Below are 16,383 nucleotides of genomic sequence, written 5' to 3' on the forward strand. Positions count from 1 at the left end.
CTTTTGATTTTCCGGTCTTGTCTCATTTTTTCACTTTTCATTTCCTGTTCTGTTTTTTTCTTGAGTTTAACGTATTTCCTCTTCACTTCGTTTTCTCATTTTCTTTTTCATTTCGTTTATTAACCCTTTTCTCCTTTCCTCTGTCTTCTTTTCTTTACATGTCTTTTTTTTTAGGGGGGGGGGCAGTGGGTTTTATTTGCTTTCTCTTCATTTTGTGTTTATTCTCATTTTCTTTCTCATTTCTTTTATGACCTTTTTTCTCTCTCCTTTCATCAGACTTCTTTCGTCCTTTTATCCCTCTTTTATCCCCCATGCCTTTCTCTTTCACCCCTTAATTCCCTCCCTCCCTCCTTCCCTCCTTCAGGTCATGGCCACCACCACCACTCGCTCGTTCACATCTGCAGCTTCTTACTTAAGTGTGCCCTGAAGCCCTTCGTCACCTTCACCCCACAACACGGGAGCACCATTTCAACCCTGAACAACCAATATTTCGGAGCCCAAACACATACATTTGACAAGGCTTTCGTACGAGTTTTGGGCATTTGCAGAGCTACTTCTATGACCCTTCTGGTAGTTTGATGATTCCGTTATGCCATGAAGTTACGAAAACACTCATTAGAACACGATTAATCTCCTTTTTGGCCTTTGGAAATGGTTGACGTGAGAGGCGGAGGTGTCTGTGAATACCAACCTGAACCTCAATCCGTCTAATAATGTCTTTGGTTCTCTCGACACCTTTTCTCTGCCGTCCCTTAAGGATACTCTAAAGTCTAAAGGATGCCGTTCCACCCTCACACGACAGGCGTATCATCTCTTATTAAACCACTTCGCTCACTTCCTCACTTCACAGAGCTCTCAATCTTTCTTTTATGCTTTTTGTAATCTCTGTTTTTTTCCTTTTTCAGACTATTTTTATGTTTCTCATTTATCAAGAAATGTCGTCTCTCCCTCACACACAGACACTTCTTACCTTTCGCCTTCCTCCTCCTCCTCCTCCTCCTCCTCCTCCTCCTCCTCCTCCTCCTCTTACTCCTCCTCCTCTTCCTTCCTTACATCATGGAACTCTCAATCTTTCTTATGCAGTCACAAAGTCCTCCTCTCGATCAAACTTAATCTTCATCACTCTCTCCTTGCATAATCTTGACACACACACACACACACGCACACGCACACGCACACGCACAAACACACACGCACACACACGCACATCTCCCTCCCCAACCCACACAATTCCTTATGATCCTCACACGTCACCTCGCAGTCCGTCCGTCTCTCGCACGTTTCCTTCGGCGTCACTAAGTTTCATCCTAAAGTTTCACGTGGCAGATACAATAAAAAAAAATATACGCTTGCCTTCAGGTCCGGTGCGGCGCTGAGGCTGGCTGAGTGGCGGGCGTGCAAACATATCGGTGAAGAGTAAAGAAACGAAACGAGTAAGCGATCAAGAGCTCAATAAAAGTAAGAAAAAGGTGCAGGAATATCGGTGAGGAAGAGCAACGTTAATAGGTGAAAAAAAAGGTGCAAAAAAATCGGTGAAGAGTAAAGAAACGAAACGAGTTAGCGATCAAGAGCTCAGTGAATGTAAGAAAATAAAGAGAAGCTGATATTAGAGGAAGCCCGCCACTTTTCCGCCTCTCCTCACCTCGCCTCGACGCTCTTTCCATTATTTTCTCTCAAACTCTGAAAAATGAAAGATAAAAGTTGAGAAATTTCCCTTATTATATCCGAGAGAATAATTGATTAATGTGAGATTGCTTATTATCGTTTACGGAAAAAATCAGAGCAATTAGGGCAGTTATCCGAAAGAGTGGAAATTCTGTAAGCTACGAAGTCAGCAACCCCGCCACACAGGAGCAGTGATTTGCCGGCTATTTGTTCCTGTATACTTTTTTTCCTCGTCTATAGATATTTTTCTGGTTGTTTTCTTTTATCTTTCTCCTTTTCTTTCCTTGTATCATTATTTTTACTTTCATTTCTTACTCAATCATTCTCTCTCTCTCTCTCTCTCTCTCTCTCTCTCTCTCTCTCTCTCTCTCTCTCTCTCTCTCTCTCTCTCTCTCTCTCTCTCTCTCTCTCTCTCTCTCTCTCTCTCTCTCTCTCTCTCTCTCTCTCTCTCTCTCTCTCTCTCTCTCTCTCTCTCTCTCTCTCTCTCTCTCTCTCTCTCTCTCGGCTATTTTTTCATTATTGTTTCCATTTTTTTTTGCCCTTGAGCTATTTCCTTTACTGTAAAAAAGAAGAAAAGACACAGAACGAAGGTTAAGAGGAATGAAAATAAAAGATAAAAGTTTGTAATATGTAAAACTCCAGGAAGCTTAGGATCAATCAGCAAGAAGACACTGTGTAAAAAAAAAAAAAAAAAGCACAGAGAACGAAGGTTAAGAGGAATGAAAATGAAAGATAAAAGTTTGTAATACGTAAAACTCCAGGAAGCTTAGGATCAATCAGCAAGAAGACACTATGTAAAAAAAAGAAAGAAAAGCACAGAGAACGAAGGATAAGAGGAATGAAAATAAAAGATAAAAGTTTGTAATATGTAAAACTCCAGGAAGCTTAGGATCAATCAGCAAGAAGACACTATGTAAAAAAAAGAAAGAAAAGCACAGAGAACGAAGGTTAAGAGGAATGAAAATAAAAGATAAAAGTTTGTAATATGTAAAACTCCAGGAAGCTTAGGATCAGTCAGCAAGAAGACACTGTGAGAAAATAAAGTGGAGAGGCGTTAAAAGTGCTAAAAGGTGTGGGAAAATCGAAGCGTGAGGAAACCAAACGATCAAAAAGAAAGTTTTCATCCTGCGTCAAGTACACCGCCTCTGTCCACCTCCTCGACCCACCTCCCTAACTTTTCTTTCTCACTCTTATCCTCCCTCCTTCTGCCTTTCATCTCCCTGCCTCTGTCCCTTCCCTCAATATATCCCTTTTTCTTCCCTCTTCTTTCCCCTCTTTCTTCCTCCTCCTCCTCTCCTCCGTGCCCCCGTCATTTAACAAGTCTCCCCTTTTCTCCACTTTCCTTTCGTCGCTCTCCTATTTCTATTGTTTTCTCTTCCCTCTCTTCATCGTCTCATCTCCCTCTTTATCCCTCTTGTGTTTCCCACCCTCCCTCTTCTCCTCCCTTCTCGCAACATCTCTCCCTGTCTTTCCTCTTCTTCCCTCTCTCTCCCTCTCTCTCTCCCTCTTCCTCCCCTGCCATTATAAAGTGGGCTGTTGCTACCTTCGCCAGTTACCTCGTGCGCAGATTTTGGCGGGGGTCCATTCACTTAAATACTCCTGGAAAAATGATATACTTTTTACCTCGCTTTTCATTTTGCCCGATTTCATTCGCCGCTATTCTGTTTCCTCTCTCTCAAAGGCTTCGTATATATTTCTGAAAGGCGTATTTGTTCTTTTTTTTAATGCGGCGTTGTTTTTTTTGTTATATTTTTCTTCTTTTTCTTTTTTTCTTTTTTTGGGAGGGGAATGATTTTTTGTTTTGTTTTTTGTTTTTTTGTTTTTTGTTTTTACTGGAGTCCGGGAAGCGTATCAGGTAATTGCTTGGCAGGACTATTTTGTTCATGTGTTTGCTGTTTTTTTGTCCCACTGCTGAAAAAGTGGACATCGCGACAAAGACAGAAGGATCACACACTATTCTCTCCTTCTTCATGACGTAATAAGCTTCTAAGAACACAAAAAACAAGCCAGTTCTCGTCGTGTACTGATTTGCAGCTTGAACTAATCTATTTTCCCGTTGCCAGAAAAAATAATAAACATCGAGAAACAAATAAAGAGAAAAGGTCATTCTTCTTCTCTATGCTCTAAGAACACATAAGCTATTTCTCTCTCATGTATTGATTTATCGGTTTAGTAATAACTTTTTAATGCACAAGTGGACTTTAGCGATAAGAAAGACGATCGATGTTAAAGACGTGTCATGCTTCCAGGAGCACTCGGCACTTCCCCTTTACGAGCTTATGTGATGATTTAATTAAGTTTCCTCCTTTGTTGAAGAAATGATTATAACGAGACAATTATGGAAAGACAATACTGCGAGGAGCAAACAGGTCACTCCTTTTATACCTTCTTTTGTCTTAGCGCATGCCACTTCTCCTTCACGAGTTTATTTGATGTTTTAATTACGTTTCCTCCTTTGTTGAAGAAATGATTACAACGAGACAATTATGGAAAGACAATACTACGAGGAACAAACAGGTCACTCCTATTATATCTTCCTTTGTCTTTGCTTTATAATTAGTTCTTATCCCAATTCTGGTCCTCCGTGGAAACAACAGAATGAAGATAAGACAAGTAGGACCAGACTCTATTATTTCCACGTTTCTGACTTCCTTGTTCCATAAGTAAAGGGGCTGTTACACTGGGCAAACTTTCCGTGGATCTTCAGTCAAACCACGATTTCCGCCAGCGTGGTTCTCATTTGTTTCTTGTTATTGCTGCTGCTGATGATAGTGAGTAATACCGTCGTCCTTCGGTGAAATCTACCGTAGCCTTGGAAGATCGTGGACACGTAAAAAAAACACGGAAATATGAGAATCACGCCAGCGGGAATCGTGGTTTGACTGAAGATCCCCGGAAAATTTGCCCAGTGTAATAGTTCCTTAATTTTCTTCTATGCATTAATTTTACGCCTTTGCTACATTGTACATTTGCTTGTTTCCCGTTGCAGAGGACGTGAACACAAGAGACTGAACACCCAACTGCAATCTCCAGAACGCTGTGTGCCTCTCGCTCCCCCGCCTCTGCCGCCGCCTCCACCGCCTCCAGTGTTCCGGGAAGCTCAGGTAAAGAGGACCAGGTGGGTGGTAGTCCAGAGCCTGTGGGTTTTATATTCTCATAAAGCCGGGCGAGCAAGACCTTCCTTCCTTCCTTCCTTCCTTCCTTCCCTCCTCTGTTAATTTCTCTCTCCTTGCTTACTCATACCCCATTCCTTATCTTACTTCTAATTTTCTTCCTCCTCTCTGTTTCCTCTCTTCCCCTGTTATTCTCATCCCATTCTCCACTCTACTACTGTTTCTCTTTCTTTCTTGTTTCCTCTTCCTCCTGTCTCTATTTACGTTCCAGACTCTCTCCCTTCTCGTATTCCTTCGTTGATCTTCCATCTCATCTTTCTTATCCTCCTCGTCCTCAACCTCCCTCTCCTCTTCCTCTTTCTTCTCACTCCCATCGTCCTTCCATCGTCGCTCATCCCTTCACCCTTTCTTCCTCCCTCCCCCTTTCTTCAAACGTAAAACACCCCTTCTCCCTCCTCGCACTCTTCCCTTCGCGTCCCTTCCTTTACATCCTTACGCGTTTTTTTCCTCCCCTCCACTCTTGCCCCTCCCTTAACTTTCCCCCTTTTTCCCTCCTAACTCATTCATCAACCACTTTTATCTGTCTCCCTTTCCTTCCTCTCTTCTACATCCCCTTCCCCTCTTTCTTCCCTTCTGTTCCCCTCTTCCACATCCTTTTCTCTTTCCTACCTTCATTATGCGTTCTCTTTCCCTCTTAAATTTGTCTCATTCTGGCTTTCTCTTTCCTCTTTCTCCTCTTTCTCCTTTTGGCATCTTTCTCCCTTCTTCTCTTCTATTCCCCTCTTTCGTTCCCTCTTTCATTCCCTCTTCCCTGTCCTACCTTTAGACAGACTTTTTTTTCCCCTCTATATCTTCTCCACAACCCTGCATGCTTTTCCTCCTCCTCCTCCTCCTCCTCCTCCTCCTCCTCCTCCTCCTCCTCCTCCTCCTCCTCCTCCTCCTCCCCTTCAGTCCCCGCACAGACAGACACACCGCAGAGCCAGCACTAATTTCATTGCGAAGGCCGCTCAGCTTTAATACGAATTAGGCCAAAGCTTTTAATTTTAAAGTTGCGCTTATTATTATTACTATTATTGTTGCAGCTACTATTGTTGTTGTTGTCGTTGCGGTCATTTTTTGTTGTTGTTGTTGTTGTTTACGTTGGTAATGGGATGGGGGGACTACGATTATGAGGGAATGGGAACAGGAGAGAGAGAGAGAGAGAGAGAGAGAGAGAGAGAGAGAGAGAGAGAGAGAGAGAGAGAGAGAGAATGACGTCAGCTGCTGGAGACTGTGGCTTGTGTTTAGGTTCTCTCTCTCTCTCTCTCTCTCTCTCTCTCTCTCTCTCTCTCTCTCTCTCTCTCTCTCTCTCTCTCCTCTCTCTCCCTAACTGTCCCTCCCCTCTCTCCAACTATAAACTAACTCCACTCTCTCTCTCTCTCTCTCTCTCTCTCTCTCTCTCTCTCTCTCTCTCTCTCTCTCTCTCTCTCTCTCTCTCTCTCTCTCTCTCTCTCTCTCTCTCTCTCTCTCTCTCTCTCTCTCTCTCTCTCTCTCTCTCTCTCTCTCTCTCTCTCTCTCTCTCTCTCTCTCTCTCTCTCTCTCTCTCTCTCTCTCTCTCTCTCTCTCTCTCTCTCTCTCTCTCTCTCTCTCTCTCTCTCTCTCTCTCTCTCTCTCTCTCTCTCTCTCTCTCTCTCTCTCTCTCTCTCTCTCTCTCTCTCTCTCTCTCTCTCTCTCTCTCTCTCTCTCTCTCTCTCTCTCTCTCTCTCTCTCTCTCTCTCTCTCTCTCTCTCTCTCTCGCTCTCTCTCACTCTCGCTCTCACTGATTCACTAACTGCGCCCCGCCATTGACAGACAGACACGCAAACTCTCGACTTTACGATATTAAATGCGACAGAATTTCCGACATTTTTTTCGGGACAAAAAAAAGAAAAAAACTCCACCCCCTCTAGCTTTGTCTGTCTCGATTTTTTTCCTCTTTTTTTTATATGAGAGAATAAATTAGTGAGGCGGATTCTGGGTGGATTGAATGGATATTGTTTTATATATTGCTTCCAGTGACTGTGAATATTGCAGGAGGAGGGAGATTTACACACGAATGCTAGGCGGGAAGGGTGGAAAGGTAGATGCATTGATAGGTAGATAGGCAGGTAGGTAAATAAAAAAAGTAGATAGACAGGTAGGTAAATAAAAAGGTAGATAGACAGGTAGATAAATAAAGAAGGTAGATAGGCAGGTAGGTAAATAAAAAGGTAGATAGTCAGGTAGATAAATAAAAAGGTAGATAGCCAGGTAGGTAATTAAAAAGGTAGATAGACAGTTAGGTAAATTAAAAGGTAGATAGCCAGGTAGATTAATAAAAAGGTAGATAGTCAGGGAGGTCATTCAAAAGGTAGATAGGCAGGTAGGTAAATAAAAAGGTAGATGGACAGGTAGATAAATAAAAAAGGTAGATAGACAGGTAGATAAATAAAAAGGTAGATGGACAGGTAGATAAATAAAAAGGTAGATAGACAGGTAGATAAATAAAAAGGTAGATGGACAGGTAGATAAATAAAAAAGGTAGATAGACAGGTAGATAAATAAAAAGGTAGATGGACAGGTAGATAAATAAAAAGGTAGATAGACAGGTAGATAAATAAAAGGTAGATGGACAGGTAGATAAATAAAAGGTAGATGGACAGGTAGATAAATAAAAAGGTAGATAGACAGGTAGATAAATAAAAAGGTAGATAGACAGGTAGATAAATAAAAAGGTAGATAGACAGGTAGATAAATAAAAAGGTAGATAGACAGGTAGATAAATAAAAAGGTAGATAGACAGGTAGATAAATAAAAAGGTAGATAGACAGGTAGATAAATAAAAAGGTAGATAGACAGGTAGATAAATAAAAAGTTAGATAGACAGGTAGATAAATAAAAAGTTAGATAGACAGGTAGATAAATAAAAAGTTAGATAGACAGGTAGATAAATAAAAAGTTAGATAGACAGGTAGATAAATAAAAAGGTAGATAGACAGGTAGATTAATAAAAAGGTAGATAGGCAGGTTAGGCAGGCATTTGGACAGTAAGACAGATAGATCGGTCAAGTGTGGGGGATTTAACACAAGTCACTCTCTCAAAATGGCTTGTAGATAGAAAACGTAGAGTAAGCTGCGCGTGGCCTCAGTTCTCATCTCCGTCACATTGGCCTTTAAGTCTGTGGCGGGAAAAAGAACATTACCCCGGGACAAAAGACCAGTGTGCCATCCGGGTCCTTTACCTTACCTAATTTTCCCCAGGTACCCGTTCATCGACCAGCCCGAAAGGGAGGATGAACAGCTGGGCCACTCGAACCCCGGCCCGTGGATTTGTATCTAGGCCACTGCACCACGGAAGCGTTATATAGCTTTATTACGATACAAGTAGATGTTAGGTAAGTAGCTGGGTTGGTAGGTAAGCCAGATTGGTCAGATAGGAAGGAAAGTAAATATTAAAGGAGGCAGTTGGCTCACGTGTGCTTACTCACTTTAAAAATGTTGGTAGATAGGAAGATAGGCCGATTAATGATAGGCAGATGAAGAGATAAGGCAGGTGAGACAAATCAGCTTACTCACTCACTCACTCACTCACTCACTCATTCACTCACTCATTCACTCACCCACTCATTCACTCACTCACTCACTCACCCACTCACCCACTCACTCACTTGTTCACTCACTCACTCACTCACTCACTCACTTGTTCACTCACTCACTCACTCACTCACTCACTCACTCACTCACTCACTCACTCACTTGACTCACTCTGCGACGTGGAGGTGAAAGGGTCGTCGGCCTCTCTCACTCTCACTCTCGCCGCGGCTCACTCAGCGCTGCGACACACCTTCATGACGACCCCGCAGGGAACACTGACTTCGGGCTACTGGCACTGACCACCTCCACCACCACCAGTGTTACTACCTCCACCACCACCACTACCGCCAGACACTCTCTCTTTCCCTCAGCCAATCGCCCCCACCTCACCACGTTCTCTTCTTTCTTCTCTTTCTCTTCTCCGTCTCCTCCTCCTCCTCCGTCGTGGGTAGTACTCCTCCCTCCATCTCCCACTCCAGTTTCCTTTTCCTCCAATCTCGCGATAAAGTTTTCCCTCTACCTTTTTTCCTCTTTTTCTCTCCACGCCTCCGTAAGCAGTCTTTTCCTCCATACTCACTCATCCTTTACTTCTCTCTTTTCCTCTTCCTTACTTCTCCACTTCTTTTCTTTTTTTAACGTCTCCAAGCTTTCTTTTCCTTAACTTTTGGCTCCTCTCTGTCTGGTCTACCCTTAACCTTTCCCGTGTAACGTCTCCACTCACCTCTCTCCCTCCCACTTGACTCCCCTTTGCTTGCTGTCCGTCCATCATGCTGTCTTAACGTCCTCAACCACTCTCCTCTTCCTTCTTTAGTTTCTGGCAGGGTTTATGATGCGCCCGTCCGTGACTCACTCCATCCTCGTCCCTTCCATCCATCGTTCATCCCTCTTTTCCTTGTCTCCCTGCACACAATCGCCTCCCAGTCATCCCTCACCTCTATTTCCTCTCCCTTCTCGTTCTGTTCCCCTCCATCGACCTTTACCTCCATCACCCAGGCCCCTCACAGCCGTCACTTGCATGTTCTGGTTCCTCTCACTCCGGCTGCCGTTGATTTCCCCTCTCCCTGTCTGTCTGTCTGTATGTGTGTATGTGTGTATGTGTTCACGTTTGCCATTCTCTCTTCCTTCTACGCCTTCCTTTCCTTGTCCCTCTTTTACCCGACCCTTAAAAAGAATAATATGAGTAAGAGTAGAAAGACATAGAAAAGGAAGTGAAAGAGGAAAAGTATACTGGGATGGTCATAAAGACATGGGAGAAAGGGGGAAGAAAAGGAATGACTGTAAATATCTTCTGTCCCTCTCACCCCCAGACCCTTCCATGACCCTCCACTCCATCCACCTACTATACCTCCCTTATCTAATCCCTCTTCCACCCGGCGGCTTCTTATCCTAAACCTTCTACCACCCAGTTACTCCACCTATCTCCCCTCCACCTCTCTTCCCTTACTTCCCCCCTTACCTACCCCCCCCCTACCCCCCCGCACACACACTATCAATGACTCCTTTACTTTGTTCCTTTCCACACGGGCACCTCCATAACTCAGACCCTCCACCACCCACTTACTCCTCCACTTAGCTCTCCCTCCACCTTATCCCTCTACTTATGACTCCCATATCTAATTCTCCTCCACATACACACCTCCTTAACTCGGACCCTCCACCCGCGAAATACGAGTACTTCTCCACTTAGCTTCCCCTCCACCTAATCCCTCCCTTACCTGTACCCATCACCCTCTCCATCTGTGACTCCCATAGCTGATTCTCGTCCACACAGATACCTCCTTAACTCACACCTCTACCCCCGAAATACGAGTTCTCTCCAGTCAGCTCCCCTATCACCTGCTCCCTCCCTTGACTCCCATATCTTATTCTCTTCCCTAACTCACACCTTCCACCCCCCATGTACTCCCTCCACTTGGCTCCCCTTTCACCTGGTCCCTCCCTCACCTGTCCTCCTCCCCCGGGCCCCAGCAGGTGTTGGGTCACTAAGGGTGGGACTAATGAACCTACCTGAGACGTGACACCATATCCATCTTCCGTCGACCACGAAGGGTGCGCGAATACACCTCCAGTACTGCCCCTTTGTCTCCGTCTGTTTATATATCTGTCTCTGGCTCATATTCCCAAACCTCTCGCAGCCTACACCCACCCACCCACCCACCCACATTTGATAAGGCTTTTGTGGAGGTTATGTTAGTATTTCCTTCAGTATTTTTATGAGCTTGGTGATAGTTTAACCCCTTGGATGCGGATTTCATACAAGAAGACATCACCAAGTTACAGGAGTGGAACAAAAAGTGGCTGCTCCAATTTAGTGAAGAAAAATGTGAGGTCATGCATCTTGGGAGGGGAAATCCAGCATATCAATACCACATGGGAAACACTCCACTACCCACCACAGAGGGACAGAAAGACCTGGGAGCATATGTTACCAGGCTATCAGTGAAGGCGAAATCCGTGCCAATCGCAGCGGACGGGTTAACAAGGCTTCTGCACCATGAATGTAAAAAGCACTTATGAGAACGCGACTAATTTTCTTTTTGGGCATTGGAAATATTTGTACTGAGAGCCGAGAGCGTCTGAGATAACGTGCCTCTCTCTCGGTCTTTTCCTCTTGCCCTCTCCATCTTGGGGTTTCTTTACCTGAATCCGTACAGTCGCTGATCAACGTGGCATAAGAGGCAAACATACAGACTCCTTTTGCCTTTCACATTAGGAGGAAGGAAAGGACGGAGGTGGGGCAGGTGACAGGGAGCGACGCGAGGGTAAAAAGAGGAGGCGGAATAAGATGCAAGAAGAAGGAGGAGTTGAGGGCGACGAAGGAAAGCAGAGGAAGCCGAGAAAAGGAAATTGAGTTAAGAGGTAGCGATGGAGGGGAAAGAAGAGATTGCGATAGTAGTAAACGGAAAGTAAGGAGTCGTAAAGGAAAATAGGAAAGAGAGAGGACAGGAGGAAGAAGGAATGAGGACGGGAGGGAAGGGGAGGTGAGGGAAGGAAGAGTGGGAAGGAAACGGAAAGGGCAGAGGTGAAAAGTGCAAAGAGCAAGAGAGTGAGGCAAAATGGGAATGAAAAAACTAATAAAGGAGGAAAATGGGCAACAACAGAGCAGAAAAGGTGGAAAACAAGAAGAAATACGACAAAATTATATTGCAAGGGAAAAATGAAAAAGAAAAGAAAAGAGGAGATGGGAGGAAACCAGAATAAAAGAAACTTAGTGAGACAAAATGGGAATGAAAATACTACTAAAAGAGGGAAATGGGCAACAGCAGAGCAGGAAAAGGTAGAAAACAAGAAGAAATACAACAGAATTAGATTGCAAGGGAAAAATGAAAAAGAAAAGAAAAGAGGAGATAGGAGGCAGCCTGAATAAACAGAAACTTAGTGAAGGACAGGAAGGAGAAGTAGGTTAGGAAGAGAATGGGAGAGAAGACAGAAGGAGGGGAGAGAAAGAAAAAGGCACAGGCGAAGGGGGAAAACGAGAAGAGAATTAGTGGTGACAAAGAAAGAAGGAAAGAGGAAAAAAGACAACAAGAAAAATAAATAAAACAAGAAATGCGTAATCAGGAAAACGAGTGAACAAAGAACAGGAAATAAAACAAAATGAAATAGAAAGAGGAAAAAATAGAGGAAAAAGGTGGTGGCGGAAGAGGACATCCAGGAATAAGACCGTGAAAGGAAATAGCGTTACGTGGAATACTATAAAAGGAAAGATGAAGAAGGCGTTGGAGGAGACAGGAGGAAAACAAAGGAGTGGAAGTGAGGGAGTTTAGGAGAAGCAAGATGAGGTCAAGAGGAAACTAGGTTGCGTAAAAAGGCGAGTAAAAGGTACGAAATGAGAGAGAGAGAGAGAGAGAGAGAGAGAGAGAGAATTATGCAGGAAATAAAGAAAAATGACTGACTGAGTGAATGATGAAGGAAGATTAATCGGCGTTGTAAAAAGATGCTGTCGACGAGGACACAAAAAAAAAACACAACACCCGCGGCCAAATGAATACACGATGAGACGAAAATAAATGAAACTACTGAATGTAATGAGTTAGTGAAGAACAAACTTATAAGAAAGAAAGGAAGGCAGGAAAGAAGGAAAGAAGAGGCAGAAAATTGAAGGAAAGGAATGGAGAGAATTGCTTTTTGGGAAGGACAACAAGTAAAAAGAAAAGTCAAAGAGGCTGAAATATAAACAGATACCATAGAAAAGGGACGCAACTAAATGCAAAATATAAAGGACACGGCCGAGAGGAAAGAGTTAAAAAAAAAAAGGTGACTGCAAACCAAAAAGCTCCGGAAAGAAGTTAAGGGAACTCGAACCAAAGATAAGGAAGAGAATGGGAGACAACTTTGAGGAGGAGATGGAGAGAAAGTTACAGTAAGGACGAACAAAAATAAATAAGGAAAAGACTGAGAGAATGACGGTAAAGGAGATGAAAGGAAAGAGGTGGGAAAGAGACCACAGTAAGGAGGAATATAAGGAAGGAAAGAGGAGGAGAAGGAAAGAGGAGTACATTCAGGGTGAAGATAAATAGATAAGGAAGAGGTTGAGAGAATGAAGGTGAAGGAGACGAAAGGAAAGAGATGGGAAAGAGACCACGAGAGGGAGGAATATAAGGAAGGAAAGATGAGGAGAAGGAAAGAGGAGTACATAAATAGATAAGGAAAAGGTTGAGAGAATGATGGTGAAGGAGACGAAAGGAAAGAGATGGGAAAGAGACCACAGTAAGGAGGAACATAGGGAAGAAAAAGTGGAGTGAAGAGAAGGAGAGAAAAGATAACCAAGAGGAGATAAAAGGAGAAACAAGTTAAAGAGAAATGCAGAGGAAAAAAAAGTGAAGAAAAGGAGGCAAGAAGAGATGAAGAAGACTGGGAGAAGATGAGGTTAAAAAGGTGAAAAGGAGAGAAAGAAAGAAGAAAGGATGAACGAAAGAAGATGGAAAGAAAATGAAGGGGAAAACAGACGAAGTAAAAGAAGTAAGGAGGTAAGAAGCGAGGCAAGAAAAGATGAAAATGGGAAAAGGAAAAGAAAAAATGGAAAGGAAAAAGAAAAAGGAAAAATTAGTAAGGAATATAGGAAATGAATAGGCGAAGAAAAAGGAAAGGAAAAAAGCAGAAAGTCAAGAAGAGCAGATAAGAAGAAGACTAAAGAGAATAAGTAAAGAGGAGGAAGAGGTGAAGAAAAGGAGAGATGAAAGAGGGGATGAAGATGTGAATGGGATGTGAGAAAGCAACGATAGGAGAATAGATGAATAAGAGAGAGAGAGAGAGAGAAAGATGGATTGGAAACAGAAGACGACAATGGAAAGAAGACTGAAATATTTCGACATGACGGGAAGGGAGGGGAAGGGAAAGGAAGGGAAGGGAAGGGAGGGGAGCGGTAGGGAAGGGAAAGGAAGGGGTGGGATGGGAAAGGAAGGGGAGGGAAAGGAAAGGGAGAGAAATGAATGGAATGGAAGAGAAGGGAAAGGGATGGAAGGGAAGGGAAGGGAATGGAAGAGAAGAGAAGAGAAGAGAAGAGAAGAGAAGAGAAGAGAAAGGATGAGAAGTGGAAGGAAAGGAAAGAAAACGAAAGGAAAGGAAATGAAAGGAAAGGGAAGGAAATGAAATGAAAGGAAAAGAAAGGGAAGGAAGGGAAAGGAAGGGAAGGGAAAAGAAGCAAAGGAAAGGGACGGGAGAGGAGGAAGATATATCGATTGGGTAAACGCGTGTATCAGTGACACGCGTGATAATGTACTACGACACGATATGATAATGACTATAGTGTGTGTGTGTGTGTGTGTGTGTGTGTGTGTGTGTGTGGTAACCAGGATAAACAAACAAAACATAGAGACGGAAAGATGAACAAAAACACAAAATTACGGACAGATGAAAAGACGAATGTTGAGTTATTTCACGAAGTCAGTTGTGTTCTCATTATCATCATTAACATCATCTATTGTTTTCCTATTAAGGGCATGAAGAAGTTTGGCTGCAAGAAAAAGGTCTGCGGACACACTTATTTTCCTTTCTCTTCCTCTTGGTCTTCTGTAGCTTTTGCCGATATTTTTCTTCCTTTCTAATCCTCTGTTTTCTTTGAAGGTTTGTGGACAGTTTTCTTCCTGTCTTCTGTATCTTTGAGGACATTTTACTTCCTGTCTTCTGTATCTTTGAGGACATTTTAATCCCTGTCTTCTGTATCTTTGAGGACATTTTACTTCCTGTCTTCTGTATCTTTGAGGACATTTTACTTCCTGTCTTCTGTATCTTTGAGAACATTTTAATCCCTGTCTTCTGTATCTTTGAGGACATTTTACTTCCTGTCTTCTGTATCTTTGAGGACATTTTACTTCCTGTCTTCTGTATCTTTGAGGACATTTTAATTCCTGTCTTCTGTATCTTTGAGGACATTTTAATTCCTGTCTTCTGTATCTTTGAGGACATTTTACTTCCTGTCTTCTGTATCTTTGAGGACATTTTAATTCCTGTCTTCTGTATCTTTGAGGACATTTTAATTCCTGTCTTCTGTATCTTTGAGGACATTTTACTTCCTGTCTTCTGTATCTTTGAGAACATTTTAATCCCTGTCTTCTGTATCTTTGAGGACATTTTAATTCCTGTCTTCTGTATCTTTGAGGACATTTTAATTCCTGTCTTCTGTATCTTTGAGGACATTTTAATCCCTGTCTTCTGTATCTTTGAGGACATTTTAATTCCTGTCTTCTGTATCTTTGAGGACATTTTAATCCCTGTCTTCTGTATCTTTGAGGACATTTTAATCCCTGTCTTCTGTATCTTTGAGGACATTTTAATCCCTGTCTTCTGTATCTTTGAGGACATTTTAATCCCTGTCTTCTGTATCTTTGAGGACATTTTAATTCCTGTCTTCTGTATCTTTGAGGACATTTTAATCCCTGTCTTCTGTATCTTTGAGGGCATTTTAATTCCTGTCTTCTGTATCTTTGAGGACATTTTAATCCCTGTCTTCTGTATCTTTGAGGACATTTTAATTCCTGTCTTCTGTATCTTTGAGGACATTTTAATTCCTGTCTTCTGTATCTTTGAGGACATTTTAATTCCTGTCTTCTGTATCTTTGAGGACATTTTAATTCCTTTCTTTTCCTCTTGGGTTGTCTATTTAGCGTTGCGGACATTTTTCTTCCTTTCTTTCCTGTCTTCTGTAGCTTTTGAGGATATTTTTCTTCCTTTCTTATCCTCTTGGTCTGTCTTCCATAGTTTTGCGGACATTTTTCTTCTTTTTTTTATCTTCTCGGTCTGTACTTTATAGCTTTATAGACAGTTTTCTTCCTTTCTTATCCTCTCGGCCTGTCTTCTGTACCCTTGCGAACATATTACTTCTTTTCTTTTCCTCTCGGCGTGTCTTGACCTTTGCGAGCCTTTTTCTACCTGTCCTGTCCTCTCGACCTGTCTTCTGTAGCCTAAGGGGGAAATAATGTAGGAGGAAATAGGTGTGTAGGTATTGCGAGGCCCTGGCGGTGATGGCTTGATTCCGGCAGGTGAGGCAGGTAGCAGGTAGCGGGCGGCGGACGGCAGGTAGCGGCCTCAGGTAAAGGTGGGCGAGGTGTGTAGGAGAGTAGCCGACAAATTGGATTGATGGGAGGGCTGAGTCCTGTCGCTCCCATTCCGCCGCCTTCTCTCCTCCTTTTTGTCTCTCTCTCTCTCTCTCTCTCTCTCTCTCTCTCTCTCTCTCTCTCTCTCTCTCTCTCTCTCTCTCTCTCTCTCTGTTTTGTCTCCTGTTTCTTCCTTTTCTTTTTTTCCGTTTGCTTCTTCCTTTCTTCTGTTTTGTGATCTTCGTCTTCAGTATCATCAGCATCTTTTTTTTTCTCTTCGTTTATTTTTATTTTTTTCTGTTCCTGTTTTTCTTCGTATTCTTGCTCATTATAGTCTTCTTCTTTTTCTTCTTCTTTTTTTTTTTTCTTCTTCTTCTTCTTCTTCTTCTTCTTCTTCTTCTTCTTCTTCTTCTTCTTCATACTCCTCCTCCTCCTTCTACTACTTCTACTACTACTACTACTACACCACCACCATCACC

General features: G+C 42.8%; 1 protein-coding gene across 1 annotated transcript in view; it reads right to left on the reverse strand.

Moving 5' to 3' along the window:
* Positions 1-15,437, reverse strand: part of LOC127006006 (uncharacterized) — a 29,789-nt gene extending 14,352 nt beyond the window's left edge. Inside the window, exon 1 of the mRNA XM_050875490.1 lies at positions 14,486-15,437. Within this exon, the coding sequence (XP_050731447.1) occupies positions 14,486-15,437 (952 nt within the window). The remainder of the gene's footprint in view (positions 1-14,485) is intronic.
* Positions 15,438-16,383: the final 946 nt, after the last annotated feature.

This window comes from Eriocheir sinensis, chromosome 31 (assembly GCF_024679095.1).
Source record: "Eriocheir sinensis breed Jianghai 21 chromosome 31, ASM2467909v1, whole genome shotgun sequence".
Classification (NCBI taxonomy): Eukaryota; Metazoa; Arthropoda; class Malacostraca; order Decapoda; family Varunidae; genus Eriocheir; species Eriocheir sinensis.